The sequence below is a fragment of the Dendropsophus ebraccatus genome, chromosome 8 (genome assembly GCF_027789765.1).
Source record: "Dendropsophus ebraccatus isolate aDenEbr1 chromosome 8, aDenEbr1.pat, whole genome shotgun sequence".
In the NCBI taxonomy this organism is placed as follows: Eukaryota; Metazoa; Chordata; class Amphibia; order Anura; family Hylidae; genus Dendropsophus; species Dendropsophus ebraccatus.
Genome location: NC_091461.1, coordinates 91664923 through 91691209, shown reverse-complemented (window position 1 = coordinate 91691209; position 26287 = coordinate 91664923). Strand labels below are relative to the sequence as shown.

Sequence of the window (26287 nt, the reverse complement as noted above, 5' to 3'; positions counted from 1 at the left end):
CTTTGTGACACCACCCCTTTAATGTTAGCCTGTAAATTGGTCAGCCCCACATTATTACCCCAGTACCCACCACTACAGGGGTATCGGGAAGAGCTGGGGTACCATCGGTCCAGAGCATCAAATAATGGTACTCCTAGTCTGGAGTTATGCAGGCTAGTATTATTAGATTGGGAAGAGCCCACCCTGATACTACTAGGCTGCTGCTGTCTTTTTTTTTACCTGGCTGAACAGTTCTTTTAGATTTCTATGGAATACAATCTCTATGGAACCACTTTTCTATTCTGTCTCTTTCATTTTTTTTTGTTTTGCCTTGGTGGACACCTCCCGCAATCAGGTTGAACGTCTAGATCAGGTCTGTACTTAGATCTCTTCAATCTTTTGGCGGCGTGCAGAGATATTTAATCCGCTTCTGTTTGGTGTGGTGGCCATTGTTGCTGCAGTATGGTGTCTGTGGGGTGGGGTGGCCCAGATCTAGCAGCAGTGGGGCTACTTGACCACTGGGTTGCTCCCTCCCCAGGTGTTGTTGTCATAGCGATGGTGGTCATTGCCCGGTGCCAAACCATTAAGCTTTGGGAGCCACATGAATCCGTAACCGTGATATGTGGGCTTAAGCAGTTTGATCAAATTGTAACTAACTCATGCTGTTAGGATTAATAGTGCTGATTGCAGTGTATGACTCCTGTCAGCCATTTTGGATGTGCTGTTGTGTTTTTTTTTTTCTCTTTATGGAATCACAATAGCCATAAATGCACTCAATTCTGCCGGTGAATAGAATAATTGTGAGACTTTATCAGAGAATGATAAATAATTTAGAACAGACATATATATATAATAAGTAGAACATAAACAGAAGTAACAATGTAGCACATGGAGCAAATAATTATAGCGATTCTCTACTCCTTTCCTCTTCTTCGATTTCCTCTCCCTGTAGAACAACCCAAAACCATGGTGGAATATTCTATCACTTATCTAACATAAAGAAATTCAATTTAAATTCAGCTCAATCTATCCATATTATTAAATGCCAGTTGTAAGTTTACAGAAAGATGGTTTTAATTTTTAGAAATTTGAGATGATCTGCCTTCATTTAGGGAACACTCTATGTAATATATACTGTAATTATGGTCCTGGTGCAGCTTTGACTTGAACCACATATGGAGCATTTGCTGTTGGAAATGGTTGGCCATATCCTGAAACTGTGTTTGGGGCTGTAGCCGGATTCATGGAAACCACATAGTCATTTTGGAGCACCAACACCTAAAATAAGAGAAAACAGTAAGTACAGTCAAGCACGTAAAGTGCAAAAACAAACAAGGAATAGTCTGGTGTGGGTGTTGCATTCATGTTGGGGTGTAAAATTTGTTTTAATTTTAAATAGGGTGTCATTTATTGCACTGCCAGTGTGATGTATGTGGGTGTATGCACACTGTATATATATATATAAAATCAAACATTTTGCACATGGTTATCCTTTTTATTAACCAGTTTTTATTAACACAGGGTGATCATGCTCATCCTGGTGTCTCCAACAGTGTATAGAGCGTGCTCAGGACTCGCCTCCTCGCCTCATACATGGCACCTTCCTGCTGCAGTCAGCAGCTGGGGGCCGCTGCTAATAGCTGCTTCCCTATCGTCCCATTGGCATCACAACAGAATGGGGTATATTCGCCCCTGCGAGCCCCTGGGACGAAGGAATCTTTTTAATGAAACAATCAATCAATCAATCATTTTTAATCCCCTCCCACGGAAGTATAAGTGGCCCCCCCCCCTCACCTCGTCAGTCTTTTTTTGCTTCGCCTGTATAGCCCCAGGGGACCTTGCCCCTCCTACCTAACTATGTTTCTCTTTCAGGTACTTGTACACAGTTTGTACCTGTGTCTGGCGGCACCATGTCTTGCCCGCCGCTCGTGGACGCGGGGCTTAGGCCGTGCGTTCCAGGTAGTTCCTCCCTCCGGAGGCTGGCGGCGTCATGACGTCCGACGCCGGCGTCGCTCAGTCATGACGCCGGCGCCGCTCGTGACGTCACCGGCGGCCGCGGCGCTTCAAAAGACCGGCGGTAAGCCAGACAAGCCGGATCTACAGCGTTCTCCTGGTGAGTTTACCTTGCTGGGATCTTTGCTGAGTCTCCTAACCTGCGGTGAATCCTCTGCTGTGCATCGCATCATCCTGTGTGCTGATTCTACTCTTCCAGCAAAGTAAGTGGAGACAGTCTCCTAATACTAGGCTGCCATCTAGTGGATAAATGAGAGTATTACAAGCTAGGCTTGTATTATGACCTCTACTGATATATGGGAATATGCATATTTATTTTCAGATGTCAGCCATGGAAACCAGTCCCGCGGGGAAAAGAGTTTCTAAACGTAAACATTTTTTCTGTGCTGACTGTGAGACACCATTGCCAGATGGATATGAATACCGTACGGAGACTTTCTTCTATCAACTTTCAGGTTCCTTATGTGTATATTACGTATTAGTTACGTGGTTATATGTATTTTCAGTCCGTTGTGCTTCCTGTCGGCCTAAGCCTAGTGATGAACCCGATGTACAAGATGTGGTTGTATGGGTAAAGGATTACGTTGAAAAAACACTGAGTAACAAGGAATGTCACCATTCTCGCCAGAAAAAGAGATCAAAGCGTAGCATATCTCCTTCTGTTTCCCAGCCTGTAAGTACGGTCTTTTTTGCCTGGAGTTCCTTTTCTCCTCCTCCGGTTGAGTTTGTGAATTATTTTTTTCCTAGGGGTCTATTGTAAAGGTGATTAATGAAGATAGATCATCGTCATCGTCAGAATCTTCTTCTTCCTCTGAGGATGACAATGAGACCTTCAAGGGATACTTTCCTATGGACAGTATATACAAATTACGTAGGGCTGTCCAGGAGGAGATTCATCCAGAGGAGCGAGAGGACGGGGGTTCTCACGCCAAAAAGCCTAGGGCTTTTTCGGTTGGAGAAACATCTTTGTCCATGATGCAGAATGAGTGGAAGAAGCCGGAAAAAGCTCCGGTTTTAAGTAAAAAATTTAAGACCTTATATGTCCTCAAGGAGGAACAGTGTAAGGATTGGAATGAGCCTCCTAAAGTGGATACAGCTATTGCTAAATTATCCAAAAATACTGTCCTACCAGCTGAGGATGGCTCTAACCTAAAAGATCCCATGGACAGAAGAGTAGAGGTGGCATTTAAAAGAGCATATAATGCTGCTACAGCTCAAGGAGCTGTGTCTATCTCTTCCTTTGAGGTCTCTAGGAGCCTCAGAAGGTGGTTGGCTAAAGTCCAGGAGGATCTGGAAGGTGGGGTGAACAGGGACAAGGTCCTTCGTTCATTCAAGAAGGTTAACATGGCTATAGATTTTCTATGCGATGCCGCCTCGCAAGGAACTAGATTAGCTGCAAAATCTATGGCCCTGTCTACAGCAGGACGCAGAGCCCTTTGGTTAAAACCATGGGCTGGGGATTCCAATTCTAAGTTCCAGCTTTGTAATCTAGAATACCAACCCGGCAGATTGTTTGGCCCTGAATTGGATAAGATCATGGAGGAAATGTCCGATAAAAAGGGTAAGTCCCTTCCTCTAACCTCCTCGAGCGGATCATTTAAAAGTCGTAGTTCCTTTCGTAGGAACAGGTCCCCTCAGAGAGGAAAAAGTCGCTACCAATCCAGAGGGAAGGGTAGATATTATAATAAAAGAGGTGGAGGTAACCAGCAGAAGAGGGAGTCCACAAAGAAACCGGACTTCTGACGCCAGAAGCATACCTGTGGGGGGACGTCTGGTTCATTTTCTTCATGCTTGGGAAGCATTAATAAAGGATCCGTGGATCGTAAGCATTATCAGACAGGGTTATGTGCTTCCTTTATCAACTCCTCCCCCCCCCCAAGGTTTCTTACCTCCCGTTATCTAGGTCCAATAAAGCATCCGGTGCTGGAAGAAGAAGTTCTCCACCTCCTAGCGGTCAATGCCCTAGAGGACGTCCCTCAGGCGGACTTCGGTCTAGGGGTTTATTCTCCAGTGTTTCTCGTGCCGAAGCCATCCGGAAAGTGGAGGCTTATTATAGATCTAAGGTATCTAAATCGGTTCATGGAAAAGAAAAAATTCCGCATGGAGAATATAAGGTCCGTAAAAACCCTCCTCCAGGAGGGGGATTTTATGGTGACAATAGATCTCCAGGATGCCTACCTCCACATACCTATCTTGCCTGCCCACAGAAAATTTCTACGAATAGCGATTCAACTCCAGGGGAGAATAAGACATCTGCAATTCAGGGTACTTCCATTTGGAATAACCTCAGCTCCCTTCATTTTTACAAAGGTGGTAGCGTCGATCATGGTCAACTTCAGGTTACAAGGGATAAAGATTATACCTTACCTCGACGACTGGTTGATTATGGCTCAGACTCGGACTCTTCTGAGTACTCAACTGGAATATGTCATGGACATTTTGCTCCAGTTGGGATGGCTAATCAACCAGGAAAAGTCAGACCTGATCCCGTCCACAACGAAGCTGTTTCTAGGATTCATCATAGATTCCAGACAGATGAAGTTATTTCTTTCTCCTCCCAGAGTGATTCGGATCCAGAGAGGCGCACAATTTCTCATTCCTCCTCGACAGGTCTCACTCCGGACCCTAATGAGATTCCTGGGACTGCCTTCCTCTGCAGCGGAGGCAGTTCCATGGGCGCTCTGGCACATGAGGTATCTCCAGAAAGAAGTCCTGTCTACATGGAATCGGAGACTAGAAGATCTGGACGCCCTGCATGTCCTGTCAACAGAGACACGACAGTCGCTAACTTGGTGGAGACAGGTAACACATGGAGTTTCGATAGCCGAACCACAGTGGATCACGATAACGACGGACGCCTCAGGCTCAGGTTGGGGTACACATCTGGAAGAGAGGTTGATTTCGGGAGTATGGAGCAGACAGGAATCCTCCCTTCCATCCAACGTTCGAGAGCTCAGAGCAATCTACCTGGCTCTGTCACACTTCTCTCCAATACTAACACAGAAGGCTGTCCGGATCAGAACAGACAACATAGCGTGTGTGGCGTATATCAACAAGCAAGGAGGTACCAGATCATCTCTACTTCTCAGAGAAGTAGAGTGTATCTTCAGATGGGCAGAGCCCAGGATAGCCAGGCTATCTGCTCTACACATCAGAGGCATCCACAAAACCTTAGCGGATCGATTGAGTCGAGGGTTAACGGTTCCGGGAGAATGGTCTCTTTCCAGGAAAGTGTTCATTCTGTTAACCCGCAGATGGGGTCTTCCGGAAATAGACCTCATGGCATCAGCAGAGAATGCCAAACTGAAGAATTTTTGTTCCCTCTACTCAGTAGACAATCCAGCGATAGTAGACGCCATGTCCATTCAATGGACCTTCCAGCTGGCATACATATTTCCCCCAATCTCTATGATACCGAGGGTTCTCATAAAGATCAGGAGGGATCAGACGTCAGTGATCATAATCACTCCCTTTTGGCCCAAGAGGTCATGGTTCACCCTCCTCATGAATATGAGCAGGGGGGAGTTTTAGAAACTCCCCTTGGTACCGGACCTAATATCGCAGAGACATCATCTATGCCAGGACCTTCACAGCCTCAGTCTCACGGCGTGGAGACTGAGGGGGCCATATTAAATTCCAGAGGGTTGTCTGAGAGAGTACTATCTACCTTATCTCATGCTCGTAGTGCAGCTACGAACAAGTCTTATTCCCGTATATGGAAGATTTTTCAGGCCTGGTGCCTTTCAAAACAGATCAACCCTTCCAAACCTGACACTCCTCAGTTGCTAGAATTCTTTCAGGAGGGGTTTGATAAGGGGTTGACGCCAGGCTCAATTAAGGTTCAGATAGCGGCAATTTCGGCCCATCTGAACTATAAATTGTTCCAGATTTTGGATATAAAAATTTTTGTTAAGGGCATAACAAGATTGAGACCCAGGATCACCAGACATGTGGACTCCTGGGATTTGTCTTTTGTCCTTAGAAGCCTTTGCAGTCCTCCTTTTGAACCTCTGGATGAGGTTGACTTGAAGTTTCTTACCTTTAAGTGTACCTTACTTTTGGCAGTAACTTCTGCTAAACGGGTAGGAGAGCTTCAAGCCCTAGGATCTACGCCTCCATACGTTATCTTCGCTGAAGATAAAGTAACACTGAGATTTTTACCAGGGTTTCTACCGAAAGTTCCATCATTTGCCAATATTAATGAACCTGTCATTCTTCCAGTTTTTTCTCCCAATACCCAACCTCAGAGCCAAGTTGATCTCTCCTTGTTGGACGTGTCTAGAGCTCTAAGAATTTACTTATCCAGAGTGGATTCTTTTAGAAGGGAAGAAAACTTACTAATCCTGTTTTCGGGAAGAAATAAGGGAAGAAAAGCATCCAAACCCTCCATCTCCCGGTGGATTTGTGATGCTATTGGGTTATGTTATTCTTCTGCAGGAAGACTTCCACCGGAGTTTACAAGAGCCCATTCCACTAGATCAGTGGCTTCGTCTTGGGCAGAAAGAGCAGCAGTACCATTACAGGACATCTGTCAGGCTGCCTCATGGTCATCATTGTCTACCTTTGTCAGGCACTACAGGATTGAGGAAAATCTTTCTTCAAGAACTGCCTTTGCCAGGGCTGTTCTTAACGCTGCCTCTACAGATGACCCACCCTAGGGGAATTTACTTGCTAGTTCCCCATTCTGTTGTGATGCCAATGGGACGATAGGGAAGCAAAAATTATTATGTTAATTTGTTTTCCCTGAGACCCATTGGCATCACAGGACTCCCTCCCTGTTATGTTTCGTGCTATGAGACTGACGAGGTGAGGGGGGGGGGCCCACTTATACTTCCGTGGGAGGGGATTAAAAATGATTGATTGATTGTTTCATTAAAAAGATTCCTTCGTCCCAGGGGCTCGCAGGGGCGAATATACCCCATTCTGTTGTGATGCCAATGGGTCTCAGGGAAAACAAATTAACATAATAATTTTTGCTACGAAGTGATCGTCCGTGCCAGTTATTTAACTATTCAGATTCAACTGTCAAAACTGACAGCAGCATTTAAATGACCCAGGCCTCCCAGGCTGCCTGACATCTGCAATTGTTTCAGCCTGTCTCCAGCAGGCTTTAGCAATAGAGCACTGATCTAATAGAACACTGCAGTACATATGTACTGCATTGATCCATATGAGCAATCATGGTATTGCTCATAAAAGTCCCCTAGGAGAACTACAAAAGTATATACTTTTTTACTTACATGTATGTCTAATAGTAAATGTTGTCCAAGGAAAAATAAAAGTTATATAAATTTTGGTATCGTACTGGCTTGAGGAATATAAATAACATGTCAGTCTTACCACATGGCAAGTGGTATAAAGATGAAAACCGCTGGAAATTGGAAAAAGCATTCTTCAGCGCGTACAGAGCAGGAGCGCTTGCCTCCCATAGACTCCCATTATGAGCGGGAGGCTAACGGCATTCCGCGGCGCACAATTCCGTTGCGGAATTCCGCTACCTTTGCTCAGTGGGAACGGGGCCTAAGGTCTTATTTACATGTTCTGTGTTTCACGGACAAAATGGATGTAGAAAGCCTGTAGTAGAATCCTAATGCCTCCCCCCCCTCGCACGCATATTCATAATTTCCCCACTCCCTACATCATAATGGAGATGCTGCCGTGTGTGTGTAGGGGATCCACTACAGGCCTTCCACGTCCGCGTAACCAATGGATAAGTCCTAAGCTAGGAATGCATCCCTATCTTACTGTCACTGTCTTTTTTCAATGGTGCCACCTTTCTGTGTTATTCTGCTCCTATTATGAAGCAAGAAAAAGAAAAAACACTACTGATGAGAGCTAAAGTAATTTTTTTTGTTGGACAGAGATGGTGTCCTCTGTCTGTGACATGTATATACCATAAAGAGGTTAAGAACCCATCTAATAAAATCGAATATACATTTCTTCATTAAGGCCCGGCTATTAGTACAATATGTGTATTGTTTTTTTATATGTATTGAATGCAGTTTATTAATTGCGCCCTGTATACTCTTACCTGAGGACTATCTGAGGATACCGTTGATAAAGAGCGACACCCAAAAATGGAGAGGGAAAGGGACACACAGAATAGCAACAGGTTTAGAACAATAAGAGCAGATCCTAATCCATATACATTGTCCTGTAAACACAAAACCAAAAGGAGTCAGTATCCAAAAAGAGCTTCAAGAAAATACATCATATATCAGTCATGGTGCCTCTAGTATGTCAGAATTCAACCCCCCAATAAAAATACAACTCTTGTAACAATATACAATTACATTATAATGGCAAGCAAATGTGAGTAAGGCCTTGTTCACACGTTCCAGAAATGTGTCCATAATTGTGGATCCAAATTGCGAAACTGATTTCTAAATCTTAAATAAGGATTGCGGATACACTAATTACAATTTTTTACCGAAGTGTGAGTGTAGAAACAATATATACAGTCTTGAAAATGACTGAACGCGTGAATGAGGCCTAAAGCTGTATCTGCCATGAGGGGAGATGAGTATCTTACCTCAGGTGGTATATTACAAGGACTCTGGTGTAACAGTGGCAACTCCACCTACTGGTGGGGGGGACACAATTCTATTCCTACTTGGGTTTGCTTTCTAGTTAAAAAAGTGAGAATGGTATTGCTAAAGTGTGGAGCCTAAGATGTTTAACAGATTCTGCAGAGACGAATGATGGCTGGAAGAAATCTTTCTGATGGTCTTGGCCAAATGGAGCAGAAAAGGATAGAGAACAATTTCAACCAGATTAGATGTCACCTGTGAATCCCTAGATGTATCTGCATAGTAATCACCCCCCTACTGTGGTAACTGTGTATGGATAATGTTGGTCTGTGTATAGTGTAGGGTACAGTATGTTGTAGCCATTAGGCAGCGGTAATATATAATCAGGATGTAAAAGCAATAGCTACATAAACAACAGAAGCTACCTATTCAGCTCTGGGTAACTTACTGGCCAAGAGATGGCCAGCAGATCAGACAGTGATCATCTGTCTATGACCAGATTGGCATTACATCTACCATCATACATTTTTCCAGCACAGAGATGATCTTCAGAAATTATTTTTATCTTGAAATACAGCTGGTAGGGTGTAGCCCAGAGGGGACTTATTATTTCTACAGGATTTTGTGTGTTAATGAAGGATCCAGCACTTTTTCTGTTAAAGAAACGTCACTATCGTGGTTTTGTTTAAAAGACAAAAAAACGTTGGTCGCGCTCCTCCTTAACTTAACTGGGGGGCCAGCTCACTCCTGCCACCTTGGACATCTTTAAGGCAAACTTTCCGCCCATGCTGAAGATTATTGAGGCTGACTTGCTTAGATGGCACAAGGGCACCTTCACTGCTGTTCTATTTTTAAAATGAATATCCTTGCCAGGCTATTATACCTTCTCCAACTTTCCTTGCTCCCCACTAAATTTATATGGGCCCATAAACAGCCTTGTTTGGCGAAATGGTTTATATATAGCCCCAAGTCACTCAGGGGTCTAGGCCTTCCCAATCTCTACAATTACTATATCTCTACTCATCATTTTTGGGGTGCTGGATTGGCATTGACATGCTTCTACAAAGCTATGGGTTGGTCTTGAGATGGCACTGTCTCCACTTTCTTTACTCGCAACTCAGTGGATACCAGCCTCGGCCCATTTTGCCGGTCCTCACCCTTCTATAGTTCCGACCTTGAAGGTTTGCCAGGTTTTTGCCCCCCATCCCTCTCCTCTATTCCCTGTGCTTGGCAACCCGTTCTTCTCTGCTGGAATGGAAGACCCGGTTTCTAACCGGTAGCTTTCAGCTTTTGGGTGACGACCTTTCTCAGAGCTTTATCGTGGTTATCCCTCTCTGACCTCAAGGCTCTTTCTGACCCCTCTCCTCTTGAGTTTTGCAGAGCCTTAGCCATTCGGACGATTTTCGCTCCGTGGAATAGAGAAAACGATCGCTAAGCCAATCACTGGCCGGAACCGCCGCGGCCAGTGATTGGCTTAGTGGTCTGTCAGTTCAGACAGCCCCGCTCCAAAGCAGATGCTGCCGCGCGGGACCGGGAGAAGAAGACCTGCAGCCCGGACAGGTAATGTTAACCCTTAGGCGACCCTGGACGTAGCCTTATGTCCAGGGCCGCCTCCCCGCGTTCAGAGCGGGGCCGCACAGCGGCCGCGCTCTGAACCGCCTCGATCCCGGGTGCCTCATGTAGCCAGGGATCGCGGCTGTTAGCGGGCACGGTCCGATCGCCGTGCCCACTAATCAGGTAATCGGAGGCAGCTGTCAAAGATGACAGCTGCCTCCGATTACCGGCTGCATATGATCGGTGGTGGTATAGTGGGGAGATCGCTCCTCCGGGACGTTGTCCCGGAGGAGCGATCTCCGATACTGATGCCGGCCGGGGACCGCTCCAAGATGGCGCCGTCCCCGGCTCGGCACTCGTTTGTTTCCGGCTGCAGCAGCCGAAAGCAAATGAGTGCCGATCTCATGGATCTCTGCAGCATATCTATGCTGCAGAGATCTCAATGAGAGATCACAGTGTATATACTAGAAGTCCCCCAGGGGGGCTTCTAGTATATGTGTAAAAAAAAAAAAAGTGTTGTTAATAGTAAAAAGCCCCCTCCCCTAATAAAAGTCTGAATCACCCCCCTTTTCCCAGGTTTTAAATAAAAGTAAACAAATAAATAAATAAACAAACATGTTTGCTATCGCCGCGTGCGTAATCGCCCGAACTATTAATTAATCACATTCCCGATCTCGCACGGTAAACGGCGTCAGCGCAAAAAAATCCCAAAGTGCAAAATTGCGCATTTTTGGTCGCATCAAATCCAGAAAAATTGTAATAAAAAGAGATCAAAAAGTCGTATATGCGCAATCAAGGTACCGATAGAAAGAACACATCATGGCGCAAAAAATGACACCTGACACAGCCCCATAGACCAAAGTATAAAAGCGTTATAAGCCTGGGAATGGAGCGATTTTAAGTGACGTATATTTGTTAACAATGGTTTGAATTTTTTACAGGCCATCCGATACAATATAAGTTATACATGTTATATATCGTTTTAATCGTAACAACTTGAGGAACATATATAACAAATAAAAGAAATGCGTTTTTTAATTTCTATTTCACCACACCTTGAATTTTTTTCTGGTTTTGCAGTGTACTTTATGCAAAAATTCAGCCTGTCATTGCAAAGTACAATTAGTGACGGAAAAAATAAGGGCTCATGTGGGTTTCTAGGTGGAAAAATGCAAGTGCTATGGCCTTTTAAACACAAGGAGGAAAAAACGAAAATGCAAAAATTGAAATTGGCCGGGTCCTCTAAGGGTTAAAACAAGGGCTGCAAGGACATTGGTAACGATATCCCTGCAGCCCTTGTTTCACGATCATCTGGGCCGTGGAATAGGCCCAGTAAGCAAGCGCCAATCTAGCAGATCGGCGCTCGTTTACGTCGTTGATCGGGTCCTGCTCCTCCGGTGGAATAGGACCCTTACAGCTCCATCACTTTCTCCTTTTTCTTCATACTCGCTCTTTCTTCTTCCTAACGCTTACTCAGTTTGAAACTTTATCTCGGTTCTGGCCCTCTCAGTCATTCTCTTTCTTTACTTTATGCCATGTTGGGCTCTCCACCAAAGCCACCACCCCCTCCTTTCCTTGCGGCTTAGGAAGAGGATCTTGACATCACTTTCTCTGCAGCACAGGTAGAGATGGTGTATTCCTGCACGCATTCTACCTTGATCTCCTTGTCTATAGGAAGTGGGGTACAAAGTCCTCTCCCGATGGTATCATGTTCCTACCCAACTCCATCAGATTTTTCCAGAAGTTTCACCACCATGCTGGAGGAGCTGTGGTGGAGAAGGTTCTCTCTGGCATACGTTTTGGAGCTGCCCTTGTAAGAAATGGACCTTATAAATTAAATATGTTATAGTAGGTCATACTACAGATGTAGCCTGTACATGTTAACATTATCCCTGACACAACAATTGTATCAGAGAGCTATGTTAAGTCAATAGTTGAGTTAAATGCGTCAAGTTGACACAGGTTACATCTGTATATATGTATGTGTATTGTTACATATCTGGAGTCCATGTAGGCTAAATACCTATTGTATGCCCAGATTCTCGTATCAAATTGTCACCTGGTGTCACAGGTAAAGGGTTTACAGATGCAAGATAACACTGCGATACCAACTGGCAAGTTGTCTCAAAGAACAAAGGGTTCTGGGACAACAAGGTAGAGACAGGACTCTGCGAGAATAGGGGGAAACATTGGAATATGATGATATAAAAACTGATGCCAGGACAGCAAGGGGGGGCAAAGAAGGAAAGGAGTGACCAGACCTGAAGGGGCTGCTACTGTAATGGAGACCTGGGTGTAAGAGATGTGGTAACTATGGTTGTATTTCATATTGTTGGAAATGTAATATGTTCGTTTTGTCTAGTGTCATGGTTATTGTTGATTTTTTGTTGTGTTTTTGAAATTATTATCTCTTTCTGCTCTTTTAAATGTTTAAATAACTCTTATAACAAATATAAAGGCAAAATTCCACTCAGACAATATGTGATTACTTTACACTCGCTCTTGCATTTCATTTACTGGGCCAGCCTCAAATCTAGACCCAGTAAGAGGGTGGTGTGTGAATATATATGTAATATATATATATATATATATATATATATATATATATATATACATAATAATTCTTACACCCTACACTGATATCCTTCTAGAAGGAGGTGTGGCGTATTGCCTCGTCCTTCATAGATTGTCACTTTCCCTTTTCACCAGCGCTCTTCCTCTTTCACGTATTGGACATTCCTCTCATAAGTTACCGTCACTTTGTTCTCAGACATCTGATCAATGCCGCCTGAGCCTGTATCCCTGCTCTCTGGCGACAAACTGAACCCCCCGACTATCTCCATGTGGATTCGGAAAGTCGAGGACATTAAACATATGAAGGACCTTACGGCACAACTGCACGACTGTTTCTTTCGGACCTGGTTTTATTGGGACCAGTTTGCCGACACGGAGCTCAGTGAGGAGTTACTTCCCTCCCCCCTTCTCTCTTCTGTTCTCCCTTTCCCTGCTTCCCCCTTTTTTCTTCCCTTTAGTTGTGTGTCTGAGCGTTAGCTCACTCCCTACTTTTATTGGCGTCCTACTTCCAGGTTCAGGGGAGCCATGGAATGTGTCTATGCTGTTATTTTACAGATTTATACTGAGCTTGTATGTAATGAGCTTGTATACTGAGCTTGTTGTAATGTCCGTTTATATTTTGAAAAATAAAAAAAAATTAAAATGAAAAATAAAATAAAAAAGTTTGGTTATACTAAATGGTTTAGTCAGTGTAAGAGATGATTAAAACTTACGAGCGCTTGCCTGCACTTGTCGTAATTATGATAGCCACCCGGATAGTAATAACAATAAACTGTTGCAACATCTATGATAGTCAGGATTACAGCAATAGTACTGACTATGGAACTGAGGATGTTTAAGGACAGGGATCCTCTGATCTGTGGAAAAAAAGTCCAAAGCAAATTAAAATATATAACATAAAATACCTCTTATGGATAAAAAACATATCTAAGGATCAGACATCCGCCTGCTTGAAGAGGGTGGACCGTGTAAGTGGGTACACACCATACTGCAACTTTCTCATGTGGGTGAAACCATGTAGCCTAAGCCTATGTTCACACTACGTAAAAGTACGGCCGTTGTTGCCATCGGCAACAACAGCCGTACTTTATGTGCCTGTGAGCATAGCCTATTCAGCTATGGGATCCCGGCCGGAGTGTATATACACATCTTATACGCTCTGGCCGGGATCCTGCACGGGGCCGCAAATAACTGACATGTCAGTTTTCTGCGGCCGCAATTCAGTGAATTGCGGCCGTAGGAAACCCTGTCAGTTCACACAATGAAGCAAGCGGCTTCCGGACGCTTGCTTCATTGTGCGCAGGGGGAAGCTCTGATGCGGGCGCGCGCTGATGCGCCCACATCAGAGCTCTGCGGCCGGAAAGATCATCCGGCCGGTACTTAAGTACTGGCCGGGATGATCCGGGCAGAGACCGGCCGTTCTGTGACCCGGCCGGGTCACGGAATGGTCGGTCTCTATACGTTGTGTGCACATAGCCTATGGCAGTATTTGTGTTTTCTAGGCAGTCATCAGGCTTCATCCACCTTCTCCAGGCACAGTATGCAAATAGCGATCGTTTGGGTTTGTGCAAACCTGCAGTTTCTGAAGTTCGCTCATCTCTAATTACGACCATATTTTCCTTTTATTTTACTGTGCAATCCCAAACTTTCGCTAGCTCACTCATCTCTAGCCGTAATAAATAAAACAATGTGTGAACAAGTTAAGAAACAATGGCCGTTTTTTTGCAAACGCAGGTCATAAATATAATGTTGCATGTTCATTATTGTGACAGTCATACTCATTTATAGCTCTTATTTTATACGGTGTGTGCACTGCCATTTCCCATTGACTTCAATGGAGGATGTTATTACATTGATCATACGGTTGCATTTTTACCTCTGAATTACGGTTGTATTTTTATTATAATAATACACTTCATTGAAGTCAATGGGAAATTGCCAGACAGTGCACACACAGTATAGAATAACGTCCCTAATTGTTTATCACTAATAAGAATAAAAGTCTAAATAATAAACATGCTCTTTATATACCATCTGCTTTTGCAAAATATGGCCAATTTTTTTCATCTGTCCACATTGCTCTATTTTCACTCCAAATTTGGGCTGTAATTTGGTATTATTTTACTGTGTTTAAACCTAGCTATAGGCATATCAAGGAAGACTTAGGGCCCTATTCCACCGGACGATTATCGTTTGCACAATCGTTAACGAGTAACAATCTCAAACGACCGCTATTGCGAAAGACCTGAAAACGTTCACGCATTTCCATGGAACGATAATAGCTACTTATGATCGTAATTGCGATCGTTTTTTCTTTGCTATTTCTTTGCTATTGCGTTCGTATCTATTGCAAACGACCGAACGATGTCTTATTCAATGCGAACGTTTTGCGATCGAGCAACGATAAAAATCGGTCCAGGTCTTATAAAGCGATCAACGATTTCTCGTACGGTCGTTAATCGTTAATTGCATTTCAACCGAACGATAATCGTTTAGATTCGAACGTTTTAACGATAATCTGAACGATAATCGTCTGGTGGAATAGGGCCCTAAAGGATCTAAATCTGTATAGTCTGCAGGAAAGAAAGGAAAAGGTGTGGGGGGGGGGAGGTGTTACAAAACCTTTAAATATGTTAAAGAGCTAAATAAAGTTCGGGAGTGAAGTGTTTTTAGTAAGAAAGTGAACACAAGGGGCCAGGTCCCATACAGGCAGCGTGTATGGGACCCATTCAGCTTCGCTCTACAGGATCTGCAGCGGATTTGCTGCAAACTCGCAACGTGAAATCCGCTGCGGATCCGGTACATGTCAAGCAACCCATAATCAGTTTTTTTTATAATGTTGTAAATGAGATGGCCCACTAAAGCGCCCATTTTTGCCGTCCGCTAATATATATTTCTACATATGTTCTATACTCTGAGGCTCCTGGCCAGTCACTGGCAGCTGCTTCAGCACCTTGGAGTGAGCCTCGCTACTGGCAGAGTCTCATATCACAGAGGCTGCAGGGTGCTGTGCTGCTGGAGCCACCTTAACAGCCATTCTACCCAACACCCCCATCCCCCCTTTCCTCCAGCTACTCTTCCTGCCCGGCCTGACCTCCATCCTCCTGTGTCTGGAGCTGGGACATAGAGAATGGTAGGAAATGCCTGCAGGCAGTGTGAGGAACACAGTCTGCTCCTGCCATGACTATCCATGGTGAATAGAGATGTGTCACAGCCTCAGAGTTATGCCGGGCTAGAGTAAAAGGACCTTGTTCGGCGCTGAACGGTACTTTAGTTCAAACAGGTATATTGAAGAGATGATTTATTGTCTCAGAAACAACGCGTTTCGAGGTGTAATACCTCTTTATCAAGTTAAAAGAGACATCTCTTTTAACTTGATAAAGAGGTATTACACCTCGAAACGCGTTGTTTCTGAGACAATAAATCATCTCTTCAATATACCTGTTTGAACTAAAGTACCGTTCAGCGCCGAACAAGGTCCTTTTACTGTAGCCCGGCATAACTCTGAGGCTGTGACACATCTCTATTCTCCGGCATCGGGATCTCGTGGCTCAGGATCCTCGACAGCAAACTCTTGGACTGGCTGCTGCGGCTACTCCGTCTGTCTTCGTTGATAGCGCTACAAGGTGTTGTACTCTTTGTACAACACAAAAAGGTGAGCATAACCATATGTGCTCCCCCTTCCCACCCGAGTATTGATTTTATTACCCTATGGCGCCTCTCTCTTCCTTTTAGCCTGCTTCATATCCATGGTGAATGTGCACCACTACACCCAGCAACACACTTCTTGTAGTGTGTAGTTTTAATGTGTATTTGTTTAATGGATGAATGTTGTGTGTGTTACATGTCAGGGCTGGCGTCAGCACCCGTCTTACATTGTGGCTACACACAATCAGGTTACTCACCAAGCAGAGGTTGGGTTTAGAATGAGCTGCAATAGTCAGAGATCCTGCGATAATGTACTGTAAAAAAAAAAATCAACTTCTAGTTAGAATCACACAACACATCTATAAATAATTGTACAAAATGTGTACTACGAATTATGGAAAAAATGGCTGATATAATACCCTAAAAATAATGGGCCTCCAATATATTTAAATGACCTACCAGTACTATGCGGTAAGGTTAATGCTGAAAGAAGCCGTTCAGTATTACAGCATATAGAAGTCATGGAGAAGATTAAAGTGGTTATCCACCTTAAGGCTGGGTTCACACTACGTATATTTTAGTCAGTATTGTGGTCCTCATATTGCAACCAAAACCAGGAGTGGATTAAAAACACAGAAAGGCTCTGTCCACACAATGTTGAAATTGAGTGGATGGCCGCCATATAACAGTAAATAACGGCCTTTATTTCAATATAACAGCCGTTGTTTTAAAATAACAGCAAATATTTGCCATTAAATCGCCATCCACTCAATTTCAACATTGTGTGAACAGATCCTTTCTGTGTTTTCAATCCACTCCTGGTTTTGGTTGCAATATGAGGACCACAATACTGACTGAAATATACGTAGTGTGAACCCAGCCTCAGAGTGAAAAATTAAATGCTAGCTGGTCTTACTCACCAAATTCCCCTAAGTATTTTGACCCATCTCTTGTCTTTCTAGCTGCTGCTGTTCCTGAGTTACAAGTTTTTCTAAAAGCCGATCTATATCCAAGATAGAAAAACTACATTTCCCATAATGCATCTACCTGATTGGTCCATTTGCGTACTCACCCCCTTAGCTTTCTTTCCTGCCCATTGCTGTCATTACTATTGCACAGTAAACACAGGACTGTTTTTTTTATGTGATTTTGCATCACATGACGCCAATATGTATTCCATATTAGCTGATGATGTAACAGAGCTGATGCACACATGGTGTAGCTATGTGCTGCATAACGGCATCTGTTTACCGGGCATGGGGGGTGTAGTGTAGGTTTAGATCTCTGCTTGCTGACTGTGAATGAAAATATTCTAGTTCCATCAAGATTCTAAGAACATCCATAACACTTACAATATACAGAGCTGTGACACAAAGACAGGTACATATGCCTGCGTTCACTGACAACAAGTGATAGAACTATAAATTTTCATATTACAGAGACCTAGACTCAGGGACACATGTAAGTCTATGGAAGCAGCACAGGTGCATGGAGATGACGCAGATAATGTCTCCTGGGGGTCAGGTTACCAAGTCAATAGACAGCTATCCGGCCCCAAGAGAGAAGATCACATGTCCTGTGACTACAAAGGGAAGGGGGAAGAGGGAGCTGAGCTGAGCGTGGTCAGAGTGGAGCGAAAGTAGAGGATTTTACACATCCAGAGCAGATAAGAATGAAAAAAACAAGCAAACAAACAGGAAAAGGGTGCAAGATAGGTTATACATGTATATTAGACATAGGGTGATATTGGAAAGGGGAATCGTTTAGAATATTGTTTTTGTTACCTGGATAACCCCTTTAACCATCCAGGACACGCATGTATTAGCTATAGAGAAGATACCTTTCATTTATCCATCTCTGCTCCCTTCATGCTCATTGATTTTAGTAAATCCCTACTTTATTCAATGTGGCGGTTTGGCGCACTGTGGGAGAGGGTACTGCCCTCACTGCACCAATCTGGCCCGCCCTTTCTCCTGAATATTTATCCAACGGTCCACAGTGATGAGCACCCAAGTGGCATCACTGATGAACACCGTCCCAATATTCATGAGGAGGGAAGGGCAGCAGGTGGATCAGTGCACTGAGTAATGAGCAGAAATAACACAAGATCAAAACACATTACATGAAGGCAAATGGCAGACTGGTACATGGGGAAGAGGACCCTGCCCGCCAGGGCTTACAATCTATAAGATTGAATAAACTAATGCTGCGTTTACACGAAACGATAATTGGCCCAATCGTACGATTAACGTTGTCGGAGTAACGATTTTTTTTTCATAACGATCAGCGTTTAGACGGTACGATATATCGTACAGAAAAATCGTTTTGCGATTGTGCGCCCGCAGCCCGGCCCCCCGCTCGCAGCCCGGCCCTCCGCTCGTCCGCAGCCCGGCCCCCACGGTCAACCGCAGCCCCCCTGCGCCGCCCCGATCGCCACTCCGATTGCGTAGCAGGTCTTCGACATCCCCGGCTCCGCTCTTCAGTGCACTGATTGGCTGAAGAGGGGAGCCGGGAATTTCAAACGGCTCCTCTTCAGCCAATCAGTGCTCCTCTTCAGCACTGATTGGCTGAAGAGGAGCCGTTTGAAATTCCCGGCTCCCCTCTTCAGCCAATCAATGCGTGGCAGCACTGATTGGCTAAAGAGGGGAGCCGGGAATTTCAAAAAACAAATGCATTTGATCCATTGACTTCCATTATAAAAAAAAACGAAATAAAACGAATCTTTTTTTTTGACAGACACAAAAGTAGTGTTTGATCTGTTTTTTTTTTTTTTTTTTATAATGGAAGTCAATGGAAAGACGTATTAAAACGGATGCACACAAATGCATCCATTTTTTTTTGCAAAAAACGGATTGCAAAAATGCAGTGTGAACCTAGCGTGAGCTAGAAGCTGATTCCTGCCTCCACCAACACTTAATTGGAATGCACAGAGCAGGAATGAGGTTTGAAAGCAGGAGCTGAAAGCTGACTGTCAATGAAGCGGGAAAAGGATGCAGGTGGGGATGAGGGGATTACCCTGCAATAGCACGATACTAATGTTCCAAATCTAAAGAGATTCTATAAGTTAAAGGGTCTTGTCCCTTTAAACCAGAGCTAGCCAGTATAACCAGACTTCTAAACTTAGCTGAGGTTATTTCTAATAGTAATCCGTGTCAGATACCATGGCGTCTAATCATAAACCTATAATATTCATCTTTTGTACATATAATTTAAGATAATGATGGTACTTACAAAAACTGGCCCCCAAAAGGCAATACCACTATAAAATGTATAGTATCGAATGGAAAAGGCCAGAGCAATTCCAAAAACTAACTCCAAGATGGCTGAAACAATCAATACAATCTGAAAAACATAAGGCAATGACATGAAAGATATGAAACTGACAACAAACTTTTTCAGCCATTTATATAACTAAGGCCGTTAACTATTCCTATGTGTCACATACGGCTCTCTGGCTCCTCTGTAGTCAGCAGTGTCACAGCAGTACTACACCTTGGCACCAGAGTAGGCACCACACATGGGCACTGCCAGCACTGTCACATCACAACATGGGCAACATACTCACTTTATTGACATTTTTATCTCGCTGGTGCTGGGATTCCATTACCGTGGTCCTTTTTTTGAGCCACCGCCCATTTCCTGCGCACGGCGCTGATCTACCAAGCAGTGACTGGTCATGAAGCACTGGAGGTGAGCTGGTCAGCCCCCAATGAGATGAAACCCGCCCTCCCCCCCCCGTGATGTGGGGAGGGCAGATTGTGACACTGTCAGTGCTCGGCAATAGACTGGCGCCGCCTGCGGTAATTGGGCAGCAGTTAAAAAAAAAGGGCTGCAGCACTGGCATCCCCGTGTCAGCGCTGGTCTATTCATGTAAAAAACAATAAAAACGACACATGAGTGTGCCTGCATCCGAATTCACCAGAAATGAAAATCATTCGGCCGGTACTGCAGTACCTGCCGGGATGATCTTCAGTAACACCGGACATTCTGTGACCCGGCCGGGTCACAGAACGGCCGGTGTTTTGCGTAGTGGGAACCCAGCCTAAGGGTAGGTTTATGGTTTTGGTCAGTATTTAGTCTTTACAGTGATTAATTTTTTAACGTTTTACTTCTACTTACCCCTAAGGCTTTTGGTTTGCCCTTCAGGAATGTTTGGTAGAAAAGAGATGATGAAGCTGTGTTTGGTGCCGCTGCCGTAGCCACAGTCCATTGTGGTGCCGCAGTAGGGACAGTCAAGACCTGTGCTGAAGGAGAGACATTGTATGCAGGGATTGGGGAAGAGACATTGTATGCGGGGATTGGGGAAGAGACATTGTATGCAGGGGGCTGTTGAGGAACATTTTGTATGAAGGGAGGAACTTGTGGATTCCAGTTAGGAACTGCAGTGGGCGCTTGGTTCTGTATGGCTGAATTCTCAGACATTGTAGACACTGGCACTGAAAGAAATGTAAAGTGAACTCAGTAACTACTACTATAACTCTATGTCATTCCAACCTGTCCAACCTTTTGAAATATACATATTATAAAAATAAAAGAAAAAAATCATACTTACCTACCCTGGTTTCAATGACTTCTGGTCCCTGCTGGTAACCACACATCCAACATAATTTAAATGATAAGATTCTGCCATAGAGTTCTAGAACACCAGAGGATCCTTTGGTGCTCTTGTAGTATACCAGCGCCCAATTCCTGGTATTTTATATGTTATATGAGGTAACATGTTCCTATGTACAGTATTCTCTGTACCAGTGTAACTGTCAGGCAGAGAATGTGTTACATTTACCAGTGGTTGAGAGACCAACGATGTACTGGAGAGACAGGAAGAGACAGTCAGAAAGATCATCAGATTCTATTCTTAAAGGGGTATTCCATCTCAGCTTGTTATTCCTTGAACTTAGAAACATTAGTAGAGAATGAATGGAGCACAGGTCGCAGTGGCCACGTAGGCACAGTGAATGCTCCACTCATTGCGGGGACGATTGAGCCCCCAATGTGGTAATCATTGGGGGTTTTGGCAGTCGGACCCCAGATTTTAGCTTGATATTACCTATCCTATAGGTAAAATAATAATATTAAAAAGAAATGTATTTCTCTCTGTAACATAAATGATGAAGAAATGTGATAGTTTACTTCAGGAGTCATCTTTATATGTTTCATTAAAACAGCACCAGACAAAAGCATTGTCTTTTGGTCAATGCAGATTATTGATCACTTTCATTGTCACGCTCGTGGAAGGTGTCAGCGTTCCAGCTACACCACTCATATGGATTTTATGAAGTGATTTAATAAAGAACAAGTTTTATCGGGTGAGTGCACTCTCGTATTTCTCTTTTTTTAAGTGATTTGTATGAACTCACATGTTTCAAAGAGTAGCACCCCACAACTACCCCTAGAGTACTCAGCAACCCCACCAGCCATTCTCCGTGCACTGTTGTCGCCCAGCGCTTTCTGCTTTGGTAGAGATGCTGACAAATACCATCCTTCAGATCTGACACTTTTGTAGGACCGTCACGGTATACTTAATCATTTAAGAAACGACATAACCAGAAATCACATTGGGTGGGATTAGGTGAGTAAGGAGGCATCGCTGTTGGGAAATAGTGGTGCATCATCTGTGCATTGTTAAGGCAGGGATACAGAACATTTGGCTAGTGGTAGATTATAATGTAGGCGGTTTCCCAGGGCCGTTCAAACTACCCATGATGGAAAAAAACAAAAAACAACTCACCTCCTACACACTCTTACGTTGCTCCAGCTCTACTGGCACTGTCCTATTCTGTCTTCCAGCACAAGCAGTGTGCGTTACAGTCGCTGCCTGCACCAGAAGTCGGGACGTCCAGTGCAGGCAACATATGTAATGCATGCTGCTTGTGCCGGAAGATAGAAGAGGACAGTGCCGAGTTGTTCCCCCCCCCCATTTATTTACCTATCATGTGTGCTATCTAATTAAGAGTAGATGCACTACACAGTGGGCCACTTACTAAAGGGGACATCTACTATAGGAGGATTACATAGGGGACCATGTACTAAATGGGGACTACACAGACGGCCTTCTACTAAATGGGGACCTACACAGGGGGCCATCTACTATAGAGAGACTGCACTGGAGGCCATTTACTAAAAGGGCACTACATAGTGGACCATCTAGTATTTGAGGACTACACAGGGGCCATCTACTACAGGGGGACTACACAGGGGACCATCTACTAAAGGAGGACCTACATAAGTGGCTATATACTAAAGGGGGATCTAAACAGGGGGCCATGTTTGCTATGTTCTGCAAGTACAGATAGATACAGGAAAGGTGGCATGTGTCTCCCTGACCCCACAGCTGTCTAAGCCTGAATTGCAACTGACAGATTCCCGTTAAAATCTATAGAAAAAGTGACATCTTTATAGGGTTATTCTAATTTTTATTTCACGGTTAGAGGGTTAATAAATACTTTTGATTAGTAAGTAAGTAGTAAGTAAGTAGATTAGTCAGCCACTGACTAATGGTAGAATAGTCACAGGAAAGAGGCTGTAAAACATTATGACTGGGTGTTTCAGGGCAAGAAATGTGCTGTGGTGTGAACATTTTTATTAACACCTTAACCGCCACATTCCCAGAAGACAAGGTCTTTAACAATTTGGGGGACATTTATTAAGAGAGGCGTAGTTGTACGCCATTCTTAAATCAGGCCCCGCACTCACTTACCATGCAGGATTCACTAAGAGGCGCACTCAGAACCTGTGCTTGGCTATGAAGCAGGTATACATTTTTGCCTAGTTTACACCTGTTTCCAGGTGTAAACCTTGATAGATGAGGCACGAAAGGAGGCCACGCCACCTTGCCGCGCCGCCCCTGCCTACCCATCAGGCAAACGAGGGATATGGCTGGTGTACGCCAACGAAAAGGGAGTACATGGTCTGGGAAGTTTAACGAAAATCCTCTAAAAGATTTGGCTTGTGTTGCTGAGTTTAAACAAACCATCACTACCTTTCTGCATACCCACTCTTCTGATTTCACCCCCTATCTACTCAATGGGAGGCTCTGAAATGCATGCTGCTGTATTCTCTCTTGCAGCAGATACACATTAGCAGTTACCCACAAACGCAAGTTTTTATGCTGACATGACGAAATTAAAGGATGAACTAAGATGCATAGAGGATAAAAAAATATATATACATGTCAGCGATTGCAATACCAACGCAGCTTATATCACTACTCTGATAAATGTGGTCGCCCCCTCACATTACCGATACCCCCCGAATTGGGCACACTTTTATTTCCTATATACAAAAGTCAGATGGGATTGACACTCACAAGCCTATGTATTTCATACACACTATAATGAATTATAAAACATTCCGGGACAGTTGGCTGACACGACGGATGACACTTAAGACAATGCCCTCTCCACCCTGGCACAAGAAAATGTGGATGCCCTGGAAGAAGAGCTCTAGAAGACAGAGGTCTTGAGGTCTTCTTAGGGAATGGCACTGTCTTGATTCTTTCAGAATCGGCCTTATTTGCTTGTTATCAGAGATTTGTAAAATTTTGTTGTACAATTTATCTTGTTATCGCTATCTATTGATTATACATAAAGGGGGGCACGTGTAAAGGAAAGAATGCAATTTTATTAATTGCAAATAAAAAAGCCGAACACGTGAACGCAGCCTAAGGCCATGTTTCCACATGACGATGAACACATGCGTCCGAAACCATGACCCCATGATTACTAGCAACTGCTCATGTTGGGTGATGGGCCACGTGAGTTCATCGGCATGTGGGAACACGTCCTAAAAGGTGCAGTAGTATACAGTCATTGCATAAGTCCCTCAATCGAGTTGATTTCAATTAGTCAATAGTGTTCATTGCTGCCCCTGGGGCTCTTCAGTACCAGGCTATGGTGGTCTCTAAGATCCCATTACTGTTAGTTAACCAGGTAGAGCCTTATCTACAATCATACATATAAAATTTCAATTCGATTAAAACCTAAGAGATCCAGTAGTAACTGCCCCCTCCCCAATATGTCCCCATATCACTCTCACCGGGTCCAGGAAGCTGAGACATGGGGAGCTGGTTGATGAGGTTCTCACACTGTAGAGCTGCGACAGCTGTTGTGCTGGTCTCTGATAGGAAAGGGAACTTTAACCCTTTTAAGCAATTAAGGAGTCAAAGAAAAATCTATAGCAATAAAAATTGCAGGTGACTACAGTATTTCCACCACGTCACATGCAGCATCACAATGTGGGAGATTCACCAAGCAAAGACCTCAAATTGTTGGTGACCTTATCGCATATACAAAAAATAAAAACTGAAGGTATCTAACACCTAAAACAATAGATGTGTGTACTTGTAACAATGTTGTAAAGTTCTAGAAAAGTACAAATACCTAGTTGTACTCACACATCTCCATATCTGTGCTATCTGTGCTGTAATCCTGAGGACGGGTTTATACTACTTTACTAATGGTGCTACCCCACCCTGAAAACACACACATCTCAAAAACAACAAAGCTGTAAAGCAGATTTCTTATGTGTGATAATACCATATATCGCTAAGTAATAGTCATACAGCTTAAGCGCATAAATGAGTACAGTGATACCTTGGTTTAAGAGTGACTTGGATTAAGAGCGTTTTGCAAGAAGAGCTCACAGTTTTTAAAAATTGTAACTTGGTTTAAGAGCTCCCTGTACTAGGTGGGAGTGGGGAAAGGGGCATGGCGTGCATAGCGGGGTCTACAGCCCTGTACTCTGACCCAAGAAGTCTCCCTTATCTTCCAAATCATGGCAGATCCACAGGACTGTGGAGGTAATCTCTTTATAGCTATAACCCCTCTCTCCCTGGACAGAGTGCTGCTATACAGTGCTCACAGCTGTCCTGCTCATTCCCTTGTGTCCCCATATAATGTGCCTGCACTCACACTCAGCTATACACACTGCTGCTATAATGTGCCTGCACTCACACTCAGCTATACACACTGCTGGTATAATGTGCCTGCACTTACCCTCAGCTATACACACTGCTGCTATAATGTGCCTGCACTTACACCCAGCCACTCACACTGCTATATAGAAATGTTTCCGTCTCTGTCCTCCTGCACAGCTCTGTGATTCTCACTTCCTGATTGGTCCAGGCTGAACACACACCCCTTTCCCATTGCTGCCATGTGACCACACAGACCTCTGACAGCAGCCCTGCTTCTTTATTCTAGCCTGTTGTACTATGCTACTGCATTATAGGGATCTGCATTTCCATTCTGTATCTAAAAACTGCTGCTGTTTTTTTTTCAGATGTATGCACTTACACCACATGCTGATTGCTATATTGTACAGTAACTTATAATATGACGTACTCTGTCATTATTTTTGGGGTGTGCTAGATCTCATTAAGAAGATTGAAACGTTGCATGTTGGGTGAATAAACCAAACCACTTTGATTCACTTATTTCTGGAGTGCCTCCTTGTTCCTATATTTTCCTGTATATAACCTGTATGTATGACTGTAAATATGTAGGATTCTGTACATTAAATTCAGCAGGTTTGTCCATATGAACTTGCTGTTATGTCACTGTAGCCTCTTAGCTACTCAATCCGGTGCAGGTCTCCTTATTTTTGTAGGTGCCGCAGTTTTTAAGGCACTTTTATCCAAAATTAAAATGCTACTTAGTTCCTTTGGTGCACTGGGGAAGTTTATCAGCCCCTCAGTGCACTGTCCCACCTGCACGCTGGCTCTGAAGCTCTGAAGTGCAGAAGAACTTCCCCATTGCACCAGGAATTAATAAGCATTTTTATTTTGGATGGAATTGCTTCAAAACAGCGGCACCTACAAAAATAAGAAAAGCGCTGAAATGAGGAGCTAGGCGGCTGACATATCAGCAGGGTCGTACAGTCAAAAAAACACTAGCAGTTTTTAGAGTTAAAGCTTTACTGTAATTTTAATACATTTTTAACATGTTAAACAAACATGTCAAAAATTAAGATCTGTCAGGGTCTCAGTGTTG

The 26287-nt window shown here is 43.8% G+C and overlaps 1 protein-coding gene across 1 annotated transcript; it reads right to left on the bottom strand.

Annotated features, from left to right (window-relative positions):
* Positions 1–769: 769 nt before the first annotated feature.
* LOC138800066 (membrane-spanning 4-domains subfamily A member 8-like) lies at positions 770–26050 on the bottom strand. The gene is made up of 8 exons (XM_069981873.1): positions 26005–26050; positions 24333–24437; positions 20418–20734; positions 19530–19640; positions 16556–16612; positions 13364–13507; positions 8024–8146; positions 770–1257 (listed from the first exon to the last, which is right to left on the bottom strand). Exons 1-8 carry the CDS (start codon positions 26048–26050, stop codon positions 1120–1122), a joined length of 1041 nt encoding a protein of 346 aa, XP_069837974.1. The 3' UTR covers positions 770–1119.
* Between the last annotated feature and the right edge of the window lie 237 nt (positions 26051–26287).